Below are 21,294 nucleotides of genomic sequence, written 5' to 3' on the forward strand. Positions count from 1 at the left end.
AAAGACAGAAAACAAGTAAATGGATTAATCAGCGATAAAGACAGTTTAGATAGTGCTAAGTGCTATGAAGAAAACAGAGTGATGGGTAGAGAGTGACGGAGGTGTTCAGCGGAGAAGTGATCAGGGAAGGCTTCTCAGAGGAGGTGATGTTGGAGACTTGAAGGATAAAGAAGTATACAAGCATACACATGGAGAAGGTTCAGATTGACTTCAGATTAGATCTATATTAAGGTCGTATCCTGGAAGATAAAAATCCACATCGTGCCCAAGGAGTGTGTGTGTCAATTGGATGAGATTTCTCTTATGCAAAATTCAACCCATTTTGGGTTTTTGTGACTCATTGTTACTTCCTGCATTGCTTCACTGATCATGTTCTTTTTCCGAGGCTGCCCACCTCAACTGAGCTGAGGAAGGAACGTTTCCCTTGCTCCAGTCTTGCTGGCTTTTGTCTCTGTGTTGATATTCTCATGAAGTTTGCAATGAGAAAGTCCAAGTGTTCCATTAGTGCCTGTGGGCTGGGGCTCGGGCTAGGTGAGAGACAACATTAACACCGACGTGTCCTGTCTCATCTGAGAGAGATGAGACTCTAGGGGCCACAGAAGCAGAAATCCCTCACCCCTCTGTGTGGCACATTTAGGACCTTTGTGGTGAAAACTAAAACTTCCTCTTGTCCTGTCCTCAGGATTATGGAGAGGATTGTTTGCATAATCTAGCAAAAAGAAAAACGATTTGACTCACTCACCCTCAAGGATTTTTAAATTTAAATTTTATGTATTTATTTTTAAGGTAATACAGTGATATTGTTTAAAACTCAAAAGAACCAAGAAAATATTCCGTGAGAGTCACCTGTTCTTGACTTCCAAGGCAACCAATGATAGCAGTTTCATGGGTATCTTTCCAGAGATAGTTTATATCTGTCTACAGGCAAAAGAGTGAAGATATTCTTCCTCCCTTTTGTTGAAACATAAAACACAGTAAACAAATATGTTTTACATATATATATTATATATGTAAAAATAGCTGTATATGTAAATATGTCTGTATTTATAAATATGTGTACATATTTCATATTACATTAACTATAATACAAAGAGCTTTCTAATTATTTTTATAGCTGAATAGTATTCCCTTGTTTGTAGTATAGTTTACTTAACCAGTTCCCTATTGATGGACATTTAAGTTGTTTTAATCTTTTCTTTATAACATACAATGCTACAATGAATATTTATCATTATATATCATTCCTCACACACACACACACACACATATATATATATATGAGGGGCTGCAGGGTCCAAGGATATGTGCTTTATAATTTTGATAGATGATGCCAAATTACCTTCTAGAGAGGTCTGGCTTCCATCATTGATGAAACATACTAATTTAAACCCAGCATCTATGGCTATCAGGGCAAGCTTCAGCGCAAGCCACGCTAAGTAGCTTTTTCAGGAAACTGATTGGTAAATCCTGGGCCACAGAACTTTTTGATAACTTGTAAAAAAAATGAAAGAAAGAAAGAGAGAGAAAGAAAGAAAGAGAGAGAGGGAGGAAGGGAAGGGAAGGGAAAGAAAAGAAAAAGAAAAGTTTCCTTGCCACAGTTCAGAGTTCTAGAGAGAATATTGGTGCTTCATTTCCAAAGTACTAAGTAAATAAATCAATGTTGCACCCAACTGGATCTTTCCAGGTGCCACCCATCTGTATCAATGATGCTCCAAGAGTAAATAAAATAAGCCCCCAATAAATACTGCAGTGCAGCTCCTAATTTGTGTAAAATGGATGAGTGGTGGCATAAAGTATGTTTTTACTTTGTAATTTTAAAGCAAACCCCACAGACACAATGTCATTTCACCTCAACATATTTCGTTATGTATCTCTCAAAAACTACAGTTATTTTCTTAAATAATTGTAACCATAATGCCATGATCACAGCTAATAAAATTATCAGTCATTCTTTAGGATCACTTACTATCCAGTCTGTGTAACCAAATATTCCCAATTGATTTAAAAATGTATTTAAAATGGTTTTGTTCACATTGGTATTTGCACAAAGTCCTCAAACCAGATTTGGTTGTTCTATTATCTACAGCAGTCTCCTCCCTTACTTTTATTGCCTGCCACTGACTTAACTGAAAAACCAGGTCCTTTGCCCTATAGAATATCTCTTACCATGTGTTTGGCTTTCTGCTTCCTTGTGGTGTCATTTAGCTTGTTCCTCTACTCCTGCTTCCTAGTGCTACATGGAAGTTAGTGCTAAAGACTTGATTAGATTCAGGTTCAACTTTATTGGCAAGAATACATTATGGGTGTATGCTGCCCAGTGATGCTTTTGCCATGATGAATTCCTGAAGAGATGCCAGGGCAGCAGCTTCTCTTTTCTTGACCCTTCCTTGAGAATATTTCTATCAGTGTTTGTTTTAAAAAAAAAACAAAAACAAAAAAAAAAAAAACAAAAAAAAAAAACTGGCTTCCTGTTTCTCTTTCCTTATACAACTGCTTTCCAGACCAGATCAACTGAATCTGAGCTGATTAATACAGCTAATGAATTAGAGATGGCAAATCCTGGCAAGCCCATACCTTGGTCGGTGCCTGTCCCTTGGCTCCGCTTACAGGATTCTGTAGAGCAGTGTTGGCCAAGAGAACTTTCTGTGATGATAGAAGTGTTCTACACCTGTACTCTCCAGTATGGTAGCCAGTCACCACAGGTAGCTAGTGAACACTTGAAATGTTGCTAGTGTTTTTAATTAAATTTAAACTTTTAATTAAATTTAAATTTAAATAGCCATTATGTGGCTAGTGGTTGTCATATTGGATAGTGCAGCTATAAAGTCATTTTAAAATGACTTGAGACACACACCTTTCCCACCTCCCTTAGGACCTAACTGCTTCTGTTTTAAGAAGAGCTTTTAAGAAGTCATATTTCATATGTTTGGTTAGTGAGATTGACTTTTACAAAGCTGCTGCTGAATTTGGTGAGCAGTCCAAGGGCTTCAGGTGAGCCACTATTTGCACCAAATCCACCTGGGCTTGACCCAAGGAGATGATAGAAGGAAGTCACTGATTGCTGGGCAAAGCTAGACCCAGGCCCGGGCCCTGGAAAGGGGAAATGAATGCAGGAAGTTGCTCTGTGTGCAAAATTGATAAGAAGCCTTTGGCTAAACAGCAGATACCTAACTGCCATCAGGATATGTGGGTATAGGCATATTATTGATTAGTAGATGTGTGAAGTAGACTTTGTCCAAAAAGAATCTCAGGTGCCAAATTTTTCTTTTCAAACCATGCTTCCAATGTAGCTGATATCTACAGTGGTAGAGATATGATATAGATAATCTATCTGGATGTGTTCAGACTGACAAAATGTTGAACGCCTTCACTTTTCAAAGTAGTGGGTACAAATTGTGTTAGGTACAAAGATGATTAAAGGTTAGGTACAAAGGTGATTAAGACATGGTCCCAGGCCAGGCACGGTGGCTCACACATGTAATCCCAGAACTTTGGGAGGCAGAGGCGGTGGATCACCTGAGGTCAGGAGTTCGAGATCAGACTGGCCAACATGGTGAAACACCGTCTCTACTAAAAATACAAAAATTAGCTGGGCGTGGTGGTGCATGTCTGTAGTCCCAGCTATTCAGGAGGCTGAGGCAAGATAATGGCTTGAACCTGGGAGGCGGAGGTTGCAGTGAGCCAAAATCGCACCACTGCACCCAGTCTGGGCAACTGAGCAAGACTCCATCTCAAAAACAAAAAACAAAAAACAAAAAACAAAAAAAACCATGGTCCCTGCCCAAAGGGAACTTGCAATCTAGTAACAGATTATTATCTATTGACTATTGATTATGTGCTAAGCATCTTTCATAGTTCTTATTTGATCCTTACAAAACTGTAATAAGGAAGGCACTATTAGCCCCATTTTAGAGATGAGGAAATTGAGGCCCAGGGAGATTAAGTTACTAGTTCAAAGTAGTGCAGCTACTTAAAGGATGGAGGCAGGATGCAAACCCAAGCTTAAGCCACCATTGTACTTCTCTAGCACTATAGGATTAGAGTCTCCTGATGGGTCTTCATACGCATGCTTCAAACCCCGCCTTCTCACCATCTCCTCTTGCTCTTCGACTCATGACCATGGCCTCCTGTCTCTCATCTACAGTAAAAGGCAGGTTTTTTACATAGGCCCACAAGATCCTTGATTATCCTTCCCCTGTTATCTTACTATCTTATTGTTCACTCCTCTACCTCTCTCCACTGAAGCCACTCTGGCCTCCTCCCATTTTAGTTTCTTTGCACTGGCAGGGCTGCTTTTAAGAACATGTTTCATTCAAGTATGAAAATAACTCATCTCCTGCAAGTCTGAATAAATACCACCTTTTCAGTGACACCTACCCTGAACATAATATTCTCTTAATGCCTAACCCCACTATATTTTGTAATTTACTTTTTTCTTTTTAAGTTACTCATCCCACCACACACACACAAGAATGTAAGTTCTATGAGGTCAGGAGCTCTCCCTTCCCCATTTTGTTCACTGCCGTTTTTCAAACACCCAGAACAGTGCTGGGTGCATAATGGGTGTTTGGTAGATGTTTGTTGACTGAAGATGGATGAAGCTTAGGTGTGTCCAATTTCAAAACCATTGAGTACTGAGTCACACTTGCATATATTTTATATGTGAACACAAACCTACTTGTCTGTATCTGCCACGTTAATCTGGGTCACTTCTAACGGTATGACGATCAGAGTATCCTGTGCAAATACATGTGGGAGCTACTTCCTTTAATTTCCAGTCTCTCTTGAGACAGCACTAATGAAGCTGTCACTTGTGGCTTCCTATAGGGCCAGACATGGTCAGAAATTGTGGTCAGCCAGCTTCCACATATGAGGATACTACTCGAGCCCTGAAGAGCGGCTTTTTTTGTTTGTTCATTTTTTATGCCTTTTCCCTTACAAAAGAAGAAATACTCTGCTTGTTATTACCAGCCTTGTTGAGGACTGAGATGTGGGAGGGTTGATTAAGGAGCATGGTACCTTAGGCGGTATTTGTAGTGAGTGAAAAAGGATGTAGCTTTATGATTAAGCTACAATTTTCGCCACCCCGCTATTCAAAGTATTGAATAGAGGCTGGGTGCGGTGGCTCACACCTGTTATCGAGCACTTTGGGAGGCCGAGGCGGGTGGATCACAAGGTCAGGAGATTGAGACCATCCTGGCCAACATAGTGAAACCCCATCTCTACTAAAAAAATTAGCCGGGCGAAGTGCGTCTATAGTCCCAGCTACTCGGGAGGCTGAGGCAGTGGAATCGCTTGAACTTGGGAGGCAGAGGTTGCAGTGAGCCAAGATCGTGCCACTACACTCTAGCCTGGTGACAGAGCGAGACTCCGTCTCAAAAAAAAAAGAAAAGAAGTATTAAATAGAAATCATGTTTCTCTTTTTGAAAAAAAAAATAGGTTATTCTTGGTGAGAATTTGACTTCAAATTGTCCAGAGGTTATCTATGAAATTAAAGAAGAGACACCTGTTTTCTACAAACTTGTTCCTCATCCTGTGAAGAATATCTACATTTATCTAACAGCTGGGAAAGAGGTAGGTAGAAATACTAGTTATTGCTTCTGATTTATGAATAAAAATGGTTTAATCGATGTCATTATCTAGTAGCAAAGCTTTTACTTTGGACTACAGAGTTTAAGCAGTGCCCTAGGCTTCGAGGAGACCCGCAGTGGTTCACAGGCACGGAATTAAAAACCTTACTGACTGTCAGTAAGTAAGCAAGAAATATTATCTATTTAGACAATTTTATTATTGGCTGTATTTCCAGTGCTAAGGTTTTCAGAGGAGGGTGTGCTTGCAAATGGGCACATAATCAGCAAGGTAACTGAATTTACACATTTATTGTGTGGGCACTGAACGGTTAGATGCATTTATGAATCTACCCAATGGGACTGGCTTTGGAATTTGGGGTTAATATCAGGCCACAGTCTCATACACATTCATGAACCAGGAAATATATGGTACTAACCCTCCCCCTCTTCATTTATCTTGCTGTTTTGGCTTTTCTTTTCCTTCTGCTTACTGAAATAAAAGTAATATATTTTTATATTTCCTTCTTCTTTACCAAGTGATTTCACCAAGGGAAGGAGAAAAGAAACTAATTGTTAGTGAGTCTCTACTATGTATTAGTCACTGTTCTTTGCACGATCTCTGTCTAGATGCACAGAATTATGTACATACACATACACACAAGTGTAGAAAACAGTGTTAATGAAATGTGTTACTGACTGCGCATAGTGGCTCATGCCTGTTATCCCAGCACTTTGGGAGGCTGAGGTGGGAGGATCCCTTGAGGCCTGGAGTTTAAGGCTGCAGTGAGCCATGATCAAACCACTGTACCCTAGCCTGGGTGACAGAGCAAGACACCGCCTCACACAAAAAAAAAAGAAAAAAAAAAAAAAGGCTGGGCATGGTGGCTCACGCCTATAATCCTAGCACTTTGGGAAGCCAAGGCGGAGATCACCTGAGTTCAGAAGTTCAAGACCACCCTGGGCAACATGATGAAAACCCATCTTCACTAAAAATACAAACAATTAGCTGGGTGCGGTGGTGCATGCCTATAATCCCAGCTACTTGGGAGGCTGAAGGACAAGAATCGCTTGAAACCAGGAGGTGGAGGTTGTAGTGAGCTGACATCACCACTGCACCCCAGCCTGGGCAACAGAGTGAGACTCTGTCTCAAAAAAGAAAAAAAGAAGAAGAAGAAGAAAAAGAAATGTGTTTTTAATTTAATGAGATAGTTACCCTTGTTTTATATGAAGAATCTAAGACTTGGAGAGGTTAAATAACTTGTTAAAGAATATCTATATATCTATATATATAGATAGATATGTATGTATATATTTGTAGGTTAGCCTTTGCAGGGCTAAGACAAAAACTCAACCCTGATTCTAAAGCCCGTGATACATGGTATTAAATCCAAAATTTGTGAAAACTGGACATTCCCTGGCTCAGTGGTTTTGACCCATGACCATTTGAACATGGAAAGTGCAAAGAAGGTAATTGAGACTTACATAATTCTATAATGGATGTAACAGATACTCTCAGCCCACCCCTGGTTTTCCATTCTTTTTCTTTCAGTCATTCTAAGAAGAATAGCAATGACAGCCATCTACATGTGCTTTTTGAGTCACAGATAAGATGTCCAAGCAATTTGTAGTTTCTGGTATTCTTATAAAGATGATATCGTTCTTTGCACATTGAAAAGTCAGTTGTATCAAAATGAGCGCATTGAGATGGCCACATCTTTCCACAGAGCTTGTAAACCAGTCCTTCACCATGTAGAATCTCCTATGCCAATTTGCTTCACCATTCAGACACTTTGTATTATGTGTCTTCCCTGGGGATCCCATCTTTGAAAGACCTTTGTCTACCCAACAAACTGCACATATTAAGTAACGGTTCCCATTCCCAGGGTTTATTTATCAAGGGCATCTCGAAATTGCTGGTCAGAGTCCTGACTGCGCTTCCACATGGAGCTGATAACATTTCAACCCAAAGCAAAGAAATTTAATATCTTGCTTAATCCGTGCATGTTTTTCCATTCAGTTTTTTGAAATATTGCAAATAGCTCATAAGCCCCCATTACTTCCTTCATGGATAGTAATGGAACCCTAGAACTCAGGACCCTAGGCTGGGAACCACTGTGAAAAGCCACCAGTAGTTGATGGGTTCCCACTTTCTAGAAAGCAAAAAGTTCTAGCCTCTGGTCATTCAAAGCCTGAAGTCCTAGCGAGAGTTTTTGACTGGGCATCAAAGCTGGTTAGTCCTGCATTCTTCACTGAGGATTACTGCTAGAGATCCTATTATTTGAACTCTGTAAGAGACAAAGCCCAAGGAAGGCTCTTTCCTAGGCTGTTGGGGAGATAAGAACAGCCAAACTAATAAGCTATGGCATATCCATGAAATGGTATGATACGGGGCCGCTAAAAATAATCATATGGAGATGTGTGCATTTATGTGGAATAGTCATTACGGTCTGTTATTAAATTAGAGAGCAGGTCTAATGTATTTTTAGTGTCCCCTCTCTCTCTCTTTCTTTTTTTTTTTTTTTTTTTTTTTGAGATGGAGTCTTGCTTTGTCACCCAGGCTGGAGTACAGTGGCACAATCTTAGCTCACTGCAACCTCCACCTCCACGGGTTTGAGCAATTCTCCCGTCTCAGCCTCCCTATTAACTGGAACTACAGTCACACACTACCATGCCTGGCTAATTTTTGTTTGTTTGTTTTAATAGAGACGGGGTTTCACCATACTGGTCAGGCTGGTCTCGAACTCCTGACCTCAGGTGATCCACCCACCTTGGCCTCCCAAAGTGCTGAGATTACAGGCGTGAGCCACCTTGCCTGGCCGTCTCTCTCTTTTTTTTTTTTTTTTTTTTTTTTGAAACAGAGTCTCACTCTGTCACCCAGGTTGGAGTGCAGTGGTGTGATCTCGGCTCACTGCAACCTCCACCTCCTGAGTTCAAGCAATTCTCCTGCCTCAGCCTCTCGACTAGCTGAGATTACAGGCGCCCACCACTATGCCCAGCTAAGTTTTGTATCTTTAGTAGAGACAGGGTTGGCCAGACTGGTCTTGAACTCCGGGCCTGAAGTGATCCTCCCACCTCAGGCTCCCAAAGTGCTGGGATTACAGGTGTGAGCCACCGTGCCCGGTCAGTGTCCTCCCTCTTATACAGAGTTATATTTGTGTGTTTAAATACACTGAGTAATAGTTCTCAGAGAATGTTCTGGAGACCCATATTCCACAGAATGCTCTGAGCAAAAGTGGTCCCATGACCAGCTGTTACTTACTATACCCCTCCTGGAATAGTATATGTGTATGTGGGGAATAGTATATGTGGGGCTCAGCATATTCAAAGGCTGTCAGAATCCCTGTGCTAAGGAAACCTGTTTCGCTTTTTCAGTCTAAGGTTTCATGTTTGCTGGATCATGGAACCCTTTTCTTACATAATAGCAGTAACCAATACTTATTGAACATTTAGTACCTGTCAGACAATGGTTCATAATAACGCCATGAAGTCGTGATCCATTTTACAGATGAGGAAACAAGGTTAGAGAGATTGCGTGACACTATTAAAATCCGTCAGTGTTACAGAGGCATTTGTGAACTACCAGAAAATACTTTCCTCCATTCTGGTTAATTCTGGCTCAGGATCATGGGCTGCCGGCTGCATCTGTCAGCAGTGTTGGGGACTATGAAATGGAAGGGCATGGTTATCCTCCATGGAGTCAACTTGGCACTGAAGGATCCACCTCAGGATAGTCCCTGTTTTCCTCACAAAATAGAGGAAAATAGAGAGCCCCCTTCTACAACTCTTTATTTCTCTAACCTGCTAAAGAGGTTATTTATACTATAGCTTGTGCAACTTCCTGGCATAATGAGTTCCACAAGTTCCCTTACTACCTGCTGTGTGGTTTTGCCTGCAGAAAATGCTCTGTGTGATGCTCAGCTACTCCCTGCCTCTGACCGCCCTACTTGGAGGCTCTGACTGGCTGCCTAGATGTCTGGGCCTGCCCAGCTGGGGTGGCCTCTTTGTGGGCTGCTGTTTCCTGACAACAGCAAGAGGCAGCTCTAGGGACAGGGAAGTGATTTGACTATTCCCCCTGTTTCTTTTATTTTCAACTCCACTGGAGGGGTGTGAGCAAAGCAAGCCAGGAGCTGAGGTCACGGCGCTGCCCCTGGCAGGGGTGTGGGAGGCCCTGGTCCCTGGTCCTCCTCATTTCCACATTGAGTGCCAACCTCCTGCTGACACTCCTGGGACAGAGCCTTTGCTGTTCCCTAATGCTCATTTCCAAAATGCCATTGGCCACACATGGACTGTCTCTGTATGAAAACCAGGCAACCTGATTCCATGATCCCTATGGAAATCATCGTTAGCAGATCAGAAACCCAACTGCATGTCAGACTCACCTGAGAGAGCTCTTAAAATACAGATTCCTGGCCAGACACAGTGGTGCATGCCTGCAATCTCAGCACTTTTGGGAGGCTGAGGTGGGAGGAGCACTTGAGCCCAGAAGTTCAAAACCAGCCTGGGCAACATAGTGAGACCCTGTGTCTTTAAGAAAAAAATATTTTAAATGAAAAAAATACACATTCCTGGGCTCCGCCCCCAGACTTAGTGAGTCTCTGGGGCAGAGGCCTGGGAATATGCACTGTCAAAAGCTCCCCAGGTGATTTCCATACAAGGACTTCATGTCCTAGAACTTGAGACCCACTGCCCAGTGCCAATATGAAGGTGTTTTGAGTGCAAGTTGATAAATAGGCTCTTTTTGGCCTTTCATTAGATAAGGTGTTGTAGTTTTGCTGCTGTTGCTTATCATTCTGTCTGAACCACTGTCCTCTTTCTTTTTAGGTGAGGAGAATTCGTGTTGCAAACTGCAGTAAACACAAATCCTGTTCGGAGTGTTTAACAGCCACAGACCCTCACTGCGGTTGGTGCCATCCACTACAAAGGTATCTCCTGAATTCTTTCTCACCAACTCGCATTTTCGAAAAAGTGTCATGCGGCGGAACACTTGTTGCCCTACTTTAACGATCCATTCCAGTGACCTGAGGGAACTGATGTCTTCCTCGACTAAAATCTCGTTGTGCAATCCTAATGAATTCTCCAAGATGTTTCCAGCCGCGTCCGTGCTATGCAATCACTGGACCGGGGGGCTCCCCAGGCTGGGGGCGGGAGGGGCAGGTGTGCGGCCTTCAGGAGAACGGGCGAGAGCAGGCAGATTTGGTTTTTACTTTCTCCAGAGTTCTCCAAGACTCAAGAGAGAGGCAAAAGGTCCCCCCTCCGAGAAGATAAAAGAATAGAGATGTTTGAAAATTTTTCCGTTGAATCCCCATCATGTCATGTATTCTGTTCGCTCCGCAGAAGCCTCGTTATTGATGGCGCCGTCTCCTAATGCGCCGCGCAGCTGTGGGCCTGATGTACAATCTCAGTCTCCGGGCAGAATCTGCCCAGCCTGGTCTGGAATGACGATGTTCACGACCCATCTAGGCTCAGGGGCGACTCGGAGCTGCTTCCCCACCATGGCAGTTTCCTAGCGTCCCTGGGCCCGGCCTGGTTGGATTCGCCGTCGCCATGGCAACCCAGTACTGGGGCTCTTGCCGGAGAAGCAAAGGAGGAGAGAGCCTTCGCTGCAGCTCAGGCAGGAGAGAGAGAGAGAGAGAGAGAACGAAAAAAAACCCATAACAGTGTCTGTCAGTTTGGTGCTTTCAGTTTTTAAAGGTGAAAAGGATAAGAAAGAGCAGAGCAGGTGGAGAGATGCTGAAGGCTGAACCAGGGGACAGTTTGGGACTAGAAAAGAGGAGGAAGAGAATTGGGGACTGAACGGTGAGGCAGCCAAGAGAAATGAAGGGAGAGGGGGAAATGCAATACAAGCAAGAGGTTTAGGAAACAAACCAAAAATATGGGGATGGAATTAATTAAGAGTTCATGGGGGAAGGCACAATTCGAGCTGCAGCAAGAGGAATAATTGCCCCTGCCATTTGCTACGCTTCCTTACCGGGCTGTTTCCGTCAGAGTCACTGGCAGACAAACGAAGCAAGGGCCAGAAAAATGCTCATGAATAATTCACTGATCACGAATGGGATTTATTTGTTGCACACTCACTGAGCAGTCTTGCCATAATCTTTTAGATCCATTCATTTATGTAGCACCCCTGTCTGTATTTGTAGAGCTGTGCACAGGAGTCAATTCGATAATGGCGGCGACGATGGTGGTGATTAAATAGCCACATGGAGCTAGCAGCTAACGTATTAACAAGCTCAGCTCTGGAGCCTGTGGGAGATGTCCAAGCTGGTGATATGAATTTGGGAGTTGGTAGATTTTAGATGGTACTTAGAGAAGCCGTAAGACCAGACGAAGGAGTGAGTGTTGATTGAGGAGAGAAGTTTGAGAACTGAGCATTGAGGGGCTGTGGTGTTTAGGGGTTGGGGAGAAGGAGGGGAAACAGAACAAGAAATAAGGAGGGAGCAGTCAGAAGGAGAAGAGGAAAAACTGGAGAGGGTGGTCTCCTGGAAGCCAAGGAAAGAAAGGAGGAGGAAGCGATCCACTGGGTCAGATTCAGCTGAGAGGTCAAGCAAGAGAAGAAAAGAATGGATCCATTGCACTTAGCAGGTGACAGTGGGTGACTGCTGGGAATGCCATTGTTAGGAGTGGCGCTAAATCCACTAGAGACAATGGGAAAATAAGACCTTAAGCAGGGGCAGCTTAGAGAAGCTTTACTGAGAAAGACAGCTGAAAAAATGAAGCAGACACTGGAAGAGTAAGTAGAGTCCAAAGAATTTTTTCTTTTTTTCTTTTTCTTTTTCTTTTTCTTTTTTCTGAGACGGACTCTAGCGTGTCTCCCAGGCTGGAGTGCAGTGGCATGATCTCGGCTCACTGCAACCTCCACCTCCCAGGTTCAAGCCGATTCTCCTGCCTCAGCCTCCCGAGTAGCTGGGATTACTGGCATGTGCCACCACACCCAACTAATTTTTGTATTTTTAGTAGAGATGGGGTTTCACCATGTTGGCCAGGCTGGTCTCGAACTCCTGACCTCAGGTGATCTGCCCACCTCAGCCTCCCAAAGTGCTGGGATTATAGGCGTGAGCCACTGCACCCATCCTGTTTTGTCTTTTTAAAATGCATGAAATAACAGTGCATGTCTGCGCTGTTGGGAAAATTCCAGAAGAGAAGGAGAAATGGATGATACAGGAGAGAGAAGGGTTGTGAACTGTTGTCTTTCAGCAGGTGGAAGACAATATGACTTGGTGTGCCAGCAGGGAGGCCAGCCTCAGACAGGAGCACTGGCCCCTCACCCTCAGTGATAGGGAATCTGGGCCTGAGCATGGGGAGGTGGCAGAGCCCTGTGTTTTGTCTTCTCCTATTGCTCACATTATTTTCAGTGGCCTAAGGCCATTGAGAGTGAGGTTGGGGAGGAAGCACCGGAGGTTTGAGGAGAAAAGAGAGAGAAGGAGTGGACTGGAAGACTGGGAGAGAGAACAGAGTAGAGAAATATAGAATAGTTGCCAGGCAGCATTAGGGCCCACTTGAGGTTGGTGGTCTTGTGTTTAAAGTGAGAGCCGTAAGCATGGTTTTGTCTTTCTCAAGCTGCATTCAGCTCTGGTGGTATAGCTGTAGACTCAGAAAAGTTAGCTCTAGCCAGTTTGGGGGCTTTGCCAGAAAATATATCAAGAAGGGAGAGAGTGGCCAGGGTGCTGAGGGAGCATGTAAAGAATGGATGATGATATTGATGTGGATGTTGATTCATATAATGATGGCACTTGGGCTCTAAGGAGGGAGGTAAGGACCTGATGGGGGTAGGGACATGAAAAGGTGGTAGGGTCTATGTTGGAAGTTGAGGTTGAGTTTAAAGATTGTTAGGGGCAGGCACGGTGACTCACACCTGTAATCCCAGCTTTTTGGGAGGCCAAAGCGGGTGGATCCCTTGAGGCCAAGAGTTTGAGACCAGCCTGGGCAACATGGCAAAGACCCCATCTCTACAAAAAATACAAACATTAGCTGGGTGTGGTGGTATGTGCTTGTGGTCCCAGCTACTCGGGAGGTTAAGGTGGGAGGCTTGCTTGAGTCCCTGAGACAGAAGTTGCAGTGAGCTGAGATGACACCTCTACTTTCTAGCTTGGATGACAAAGTGAGACCCTGTTTCAAAAAAAAAAAAAAAAAATTGTTGGAACTAGGGAATTGGAAAGGGGAATTATTGGACTGTGGGGGCTTGATATTGAGGTCATGGATGGGTGGCGTTATTGGCAATGACAGGGTCTGCCATATGATTGTCAAGATCATTGGCAGAGAGGGGTCAAGGAACTGAGGTGGTTACCAGAGTACTAAATGGCTCCGTCATCCATGTGGAAATCGTGGTCACCAAGAGATTGAGGAGCTACATATTCAAGGAACGAAGGGAAGTGACCAGGGCTGGAGTGGTCTGTAATGATCACAATGAGGAGGGACCTGGGGTGGTTTGAGCTGACAGCATGGGCTTCGAAGCTGGGGAGGAAGTGTTGGAAAGAGAGAAGAAGGATCTTCCAGAAGAGGCTGCAAGACACAAGTAGGACACCTAGATGAGGGAGAGGAAGCAGCCAGACCTTGAGAGGGGCCTGGGGAAGCTGTGACCTTGAGGGAGAGCTGGTTTCAGTAATATTGAGAAGGTGAAAGGAACAATCTGAGAAGAGGTTGAAGACATGGGGGCTTCTGTTGATAACTGGCTGTGAGTTATAGTCTTCTGTTTGTTTGTTTGTTTGTTTTGAGACAGGGTCTCATCCTGTCACCCAGGCTGGAGGGCAGTGGTACAATCACAGCTCACTACAACCTGACCTCCCCAGGCTCAGGTGTTCCTTCCACTGCAGTCTCCCAAGTAGTTGGGACCACAGGTGTGCACCACCACGCCCAGTTTTGTTTTGTTTGTTTGTTTGTTTTTGTATTTTGTAGAGACAGGGTTTCACCATGTTGCCCAGGCTGGTCTTGAACTCCTGAGCTCAAGCAATCCTCCTTCCTGGGCCTCCCGAAGTGTTAGGATTAGAGACGTGGGCCACCATGCACAGCCAAAAGCCTCCTTCCGCTCTTGCTCCCTCACCCCTATCCCAGTGCTCTCCAAGAAAAGTGATTCATTTAAAATCCAAATCAGATTATGTCACTCCCCAGCTTAATACCCTCCCCTGGCTTTCCATCTTAGAACTCAGTCTGACTCCCTTGCTGCCAGGACCTGCATACCAGGCTTTCTATGATCTGGCCTTCCACCACTTCTCTGACCTCTCATGCCATTCTCTCCTTTGTTTACTCAACCCCAGACATCCTGATTTAAGACTATGCTAAGCATGTTCCTGCCCTGGGGCCTTTGCATGTGCTGTTTCCTCAGTCTAGTGCATTCTTCCCCACATCTTTCTATGGCAGACTCTTTCTTGACTATCTGGTCCTAGAGCACTCATCTCTCTGCACCTGCCTACCCAGTCTTCAATATCCTCCCCTTACTCACAGTGACATTACTGTTTTATTTTCTTCATGGCCCATCGCTATTAGGAATGACCTTACTTCTCTACCTCTCTTTATTGAAATGTGCTCAAAAAAACGTAAGTTAAATGAATGAGATAGACTAAGTGATTGGTCAACTCTACCAATGGCGGGTTGAGACTTGTGCCTTAAGTCTTATAAGACATTCTGAAGTCATGGAGCGATGGTGCCTCACAGCCACGTCAGATCACTTGGTTTCAGACAGCCTGGGTTGTGGCCTGCAATGAAATGAAACTAAGTCTCAGATCTGTGACTCATGTGAAGCTCCCCTTACCATTCAAAATTAGGAATTCTAAAGGGGGATGTTTTCTTACGATGGTAGAGCATCCCACTGTGTTTATTTTAAATGTCATGGATTTATTTAGAAAAATAATTTATTTTCTCTGTTGAGAAGGTTGAGTTTTCTTGCATGCATGTCTAGAAAGTGGAATGGTAGGGAGAGGCAAGAAAACTATCTTCACTTCCTTCTGATCCCATGTTAAGAATAGGCATCCAGGCCGGGCACGGTGGCTCACGCCTGTAATCCCAACACTTTGGGGGGCTAAGGCAGGTGGATCACCTGAGATCAGGAGTTTGAGACCAGCCTGACCAACATGGTGAAACCCCGTCTCTACTAAAAATACAAAAATTAGCCAGGTGTGGTGGTGCATGCCTGTTAATCTCAGCAACACGGGAGGCTGAGGCAGGAGAATCACTTGAACCCAGGAGGCGGAGGTTGCAGTGAGCCAAGATCCAGCCTGAGTGACAGAGTGAGACTCCGTCTCAAAAAAAAAAAAAAAAAAACAGGCATCCAGTATAAGCAGATAAAAAGCAATTAGATAAACAATGAGCTCTAAAAAGTCTAGTATTTTATTGTTGGAACCTCAGATCCAACCTGTGCTGAATTTGTCTGTGTGGGTGGAAAGTGAATTTTTGCAGGCTGAATATCTTGGGTTTGGAAGCAGTTTCTCAGTTTCTCCCATATTGCAAAGCATAGCACATGTGTTCAGTTACGAATTTCCACAAAACTGGCAATCCTGAACCAATGAATGGGTGAGGTTCCAAAAGTTCATTTGCAAGTTTGTTTGGCATACAGAATGCATTTTCCCATAGAAACAATGTCATAAATTAAGGATTGACTCCCAAGCCAGCCCATAAAATCCAAAATTATTTAATTTCAACAAATATTTATTGAACACCTAATGAGAATCTGATCTGGGGCATAAGATAGCTAGGTGGTATTGAGATAAATTGGATGCCATTCTTGGCTTTAAGGAACTTGCATGCTAGCTGGGAAGGCAGACTTATCAGTGGCCAACATTCATTCATTCAATCCTACATCCAATCACAAATATTTTTTAAGCACAACAGTGTGCTAAGTCCTATGCTCAGTGCTCTGGGTATAGTTTTTTCTTGTCTGTATAGAGCTTGCAATCTAATGAGGGATATAATGTGTATCAGCTAGGTTTCTGCTCTAGTAATGCTGTATAACAAACAACCCCCAAATCCTTAGTGGTCTAAAAGAGCAAAGATTTGTTTACATTTGTTTTTCTTGCTCATGGGTCAGCCTGTCAGCTATGGGAAGAAAGATGGGGTCAATGTCAAGCTGAAAGTTGAGTTCAGGTCTGTTTCCCATGTTTTTCATTCTGTACATGCTCTTCTTAAGGCAGATAGAAGTAGCATGAGAGACCAAGCTAAACTAGACAACATACTCTAAGCCCTGGCTCACATCATGCTGACCAATATTCCATTGATAAAGCAAGCTGCATGGCCAAGCCCAATATCCATGGAGTAGGGAAATATATTCCACCTACTCTAGTGGAAGATTCTGCAAAGTGACCTGGTAAAAAGGTAGTGTGGGTGTGTCATTCTAGTACAGGATGGATTGAAGAATTGGGAACAATAATCCACTCTTATCAATAAGTAAAGGAGATGAATGAATAGAGTGTCATAAGGCCTAGCATGGGGGAACTGTAGGGTTTCATGGGGGCACATAAGAAATACCTAACCCAAACTTAACAGGTCAAGGAAGGCTTCCTGGAGGAAGGGATATCTAATCAGAACCTGAAGGGTAGGGGGATATCAGCTAGGTAAAGATGAGGCAGGGGAAGCTGGTGTAGGGATCAGGCTGTACAAAGGCCAGGCGAGCTTGGCCTGAAGCTCAGTATGGACAAGCATACAGGAGAGCTGGGGGGTGCTGGGAGATGAGGGTGTCAAGATAGGCAGAGGCAGATGAAGGGAAGGTCCTGCAAGTCACATTAAAGAATTTGAATTTTGTTGGAAGGACCTTGGGGAGCCATTGCAGGGCTTTAATTAAAAGTGTGACCAGATCAGATGAGTGTTTTAGAACGAGAACTCTGGGGTGCAAGGTGGACCAGAGGGGACTGAGAAGAGCTGGCAGATCAGTTAGCAGGTGGCTATAAACCAGCAAGAGACCAGGAACTGAATTAGAGTGATAGTAGTGGTGTGGGAAGGAAGTGGGTGGATTAGAGAGCTATTTGGAAGATAGAATTGACAGGGCTTAGTGATTAATTGGATTCCCCTTTGAGTCTGACACACTAAAAATAGGGCCATAAAATGAAAAATAAAATCTCAAGGTGGCCACTGTTTTTCTGGAAGATGTATCCTTTCTCCTTTGATCTCAGTCTTCATGAAGAAAACAAACAAGTGATACCCACGCATACACTTGATTCCTCCTGTGTCCCAGGCACTGGGCTAGGCACCAGGTTAGACCCCAGAAGATGGGCACCTGAGTCAAATGTGGGAGGGCTTCTGAGAGACACCAGCGCTGAGTCTCGGAGTGTTCACTGGGGTGAGTTATCGCACTGAAGCTGGTGTTGAGATTACAGAGGAAGGAGTGCAGGCATCTGGCTGGGGTGACCAGATGGACAGAAGTGTCGGTTACTGAGTAGGGAGTGTAGAAGGAGTGGCCTGTTTGGGCTGCATGGGAAATGCAGGGGGCTGACTTCCACGCTGGCAACATGGGCAGGACAGCCTATGAGGACAGAGGAAAGGTCTTGTGTTAGTCTGTTTTTGCACTTCTATAAGGAAATACCTGAGACTGGGTAATTTATAAAGGAAGGAGGTTAGTTGGCTCATGGTTCTGCTGGCTGTACAGGAAGCATGATGCTGGCATCTGCTCAGCTTCTGGGGAGGCCTCAGGAAACTTACAATCATGGCAGAAGGTGAAGGGAAAGCAGGGCATGTCTTACATGGCTGAAGCAGGAGGAAAGGGGGGTGGGAGAGGTGCCACACACTTTTAAACAACCAGATCTCAAGAGAACTCACTTACCATCATTAAAACAGCACTGAGTAGATGGTGCTAAACCATTCGTGAAGGATCCACCCTCATGATCCAATCACCTTTCACCAGGCCCCACCTCCAACATTGAGGATTACAATTGAACATGAGATTTGGGTGGGGACACAAATCCAAACCATATCAGGTCCCAAATGCATTTTGCTTTGGATAGAATCTGGGCTTTGTGTGACCTGCCAGTGTCTTATCTCTGCCACTTCTCCTCTTCTATAAAGTGGCATTTATAATTGGTCAGGTATTGCAAAAAGTGCTGGGATTACAGGCATATAATCCTGGGATTACAGGCACTTTGGGAGGACGAGGCGGGTGGATTGCTTGAACCCAGGAGTTCAAGACCAGCCTGGGCAACATGGTGAAACCCTGTCTCTACAAAAAATACAAAAATTAGCTGGGTGTGGTGGCGTGCACCTGTGGTCCCAGCTACTCAGGAGGCTGAGGTGGGAGGATTATTTGAACATAGGAGGCTGAGGCTTCAGTGAGTTGTGATTGTACCATTGCACTCCAGCCTGGGTGACAGAACGAGACCTTGTCTCAAAAATCATAATAATAATAGTACCTGCCTCAGAGGTTTGCTGAGAGAATTAAATCACATAATGTACATCATCGTAGGCCCAGTGCCTGGCTCCTGGTAGGCAATGAAGTTGTGTCAACTGTCATTTGGTGGAAGCCTAAGGAGGCAGTCATTACTTGTCCCTGAGGTTGGGAAAGGCTTCAACGAGGAGGTGGCCTTAAAATTGGGCCTTGAAGCCTGGGTAGACCTTCACCAGGGTAAGAGTGGTCAGGAGGCATTTCAGGCAGAAGAACCAGCGCAGTAAGAGGTCTGTGAAGAGACTGGCAGACGGAGTTCTATGCACTGGCTCTAGAAGGAAGGAAGTGGATGGAGGTGCTGGGTGGGCTCTCAGGGTGGACCTTACTAGCGGGTGCTGGGAACTCATGACAGGGTTTTAAGCAGAGGCCTTCCAGTGCCATATTTGTGTTTTAAAAAGATTATCCCGCTGGCAATGTGGAAGATGAACCATGTTAATCCAAGGCTCTCCCGGCCTCCCACCCCACCCTTCCTGGGTCGCTTTCCTCTGGTGTGTTTTGTAAAGAGTGAGTTTATGTCACATCTCTTCCTGAGTCAGCTACTTGGTGGCTATTCTCCGATTTCATGTACCTCCGCATTGGGAGAGGTAGTACGTCTCCCAGTGCATCCATGGGACCCCACTTGCTCTGGTTTTAGTGCCACGATGGAATCAGGGCTGGGTCCTCTTCAGAAAATGGGCCCTACAGGAAAGAGCACACTTGCATTCACCCTCGCATCCCTTCATACTCCACCCCGCACAGGGTACACATGGGTGGAGGCAAGGCCCCAGGCATGCTGCTTATAAGGTATCTGTATGCGTCCTTCAATTATCTGTACAAATTTCACATTCACTCCATATTTTTCTACATGTTTCTTCCATGTTGACAGTTGGAAGACCTTCAAGCAGCCCCTGGTGGCTGTTTTTAGGTCTTCAGCTGCTGTTCGGCTGTTCCATGCATGAGATTGTGAAAGAGATCATTTCTTGCTCGGTCTAACAGCAGGGCCCTGTGGTCAGTCTTCCTGTCAAACTTTCTGAAGGGTTGGAAGTAACAGAAGGGTATTTTTAACACACGAGAGAAAACTGCCATCTGAATGCTAAACATATTTGTCCCCAACACCCCAGAGTAACAAATGAAAAGAATTACATGGGTTGCTTGTGGACACATCCCAGCTCCTTTTTTTATCTTGCTCTCCTGTCTTGAGGGTTCTTCTCCAAGTGACACTCCTTTCTCAAGCCCCCCAGGCCTATCATTAACCTGGTGGGACCCTTCCCACCAGGACTGTGATTGCCCTGAAACTTGACCGGTATAATCCATGGTGCACAGTAATTTATGGCCGTATTCTTCAGTAGCCTGAGTTAGTCTGTTCTGCCATCATGAGAGGTAAGCTATATACAGCAGAGAGGGCCTGATATGGCTTAGATGTTTTGTCTCCTCCAAATCTCATGTTGAAATGTGACCTCCAGTACTGGAGGTGGGTCTGCCGGGAGGGGTCGGGTCATGGGAACAGATCCCTCATGAATGGCTTGGTGCTGTCCTTGCAATAGTGAGTGAGTTCTCACTCTGAGTTCACAGGAGATCTGGTTGTTTAAGAGAGTGTGGCACCTGACCCCTCATATTCTTGCTCCCGCCCTAGCCATGTGACACACCTGTTCTCCCTTCGCTTCCAGCATGATTGGAAGCTTCCTGAGCCCCTCACCAGGAGCAGACACTACCATGCTTCCTATACAGCCTGTAAAATCATGAGCCAATTAAACCCCTTTTCTTTATAAATTATCCAGTCTCAGGTATTTCTTCGTAGCTGTGCAAAAAATGGACTAACACAGGGTCACAGAAGGCTTTGCAGTAGAAAAGTCCAGATGGATGTGACAGCTCCTCATTCAGAAGGTGGCTGCGGTGCCGCTTCCACAGGAAACCTGCCTTGAGTCCAGGCCTGGCCAGGAGACAGTGTGCATGGGTGGAGAAGAATATGCTTATCATACATTAGACACTACCTTGCACGTTCTGTGCCATGGTCCATTTAGTCCTCTTGGCACCCCATGAAGTAAGCACTATTACAATCCCCACTTTATAGAGAACAGCCTTAGCTTGTGTATAGTTTCCCACAGCTGCAGAAACAAATTCCCACAAACTCGGCAGCTTAAAACAACATGCACTTGTGATCTTATAGTTCCGGAGGTCACAAGCCTGCAATGGGTTTCACTGGGCTGAAAACAAAGCATTGTCAGGGCTGTGCTCCTGGAGGCCCTTCTTTGCCTTTTCCAGCTTCTGGAAGCAGCCAGCATTCCTTGGCTCATGGTCTCTTCCTGCATCTTCAAAACCAACAGTGTGGCATCATCAGATTACATTGGGCCCACCCAGATAATCCAAAATTATCTGCCCATTTTAAGA

The 21,294-nt window shown here is 44.6% G+C and overlaps 1 protein-coding gene across 1 annotated transcript in view; it reads left to right on the forward strand.

The window, feature by feature from the left end:
- PLXNC1 (plexin C1) overlaps window positions 1-21,294 on the forward strand; it is a 156,962-nt gene that overhangs the window by 26,899 nt on the left and 108,769 nt on the right. The window contains 2 exon segments of the mRNA NM_001261691.1: window positions 5,440-5,574; window positions 10,392-10,492. Coding sequence (NP_001248620.1) covers window positions 5,440-5,574; window positions 10,392-10,492 — 236 coding nt within the window.

Source organism: Macaca mulatta, chromosome 11 (assembly GCF_049350105.2).
Source record: "Macaca mulatta isolate MMU2019108-1 chromosome 11, T2T-MMU8v2.0, whole genome shotgun sequence".
Classification (NCBI taxonomy): Eukaryota; Metazoa; Chordata; class Mammalia; order Primates; family Cercopithecidae; genus Macaca; species Macaca mulatta.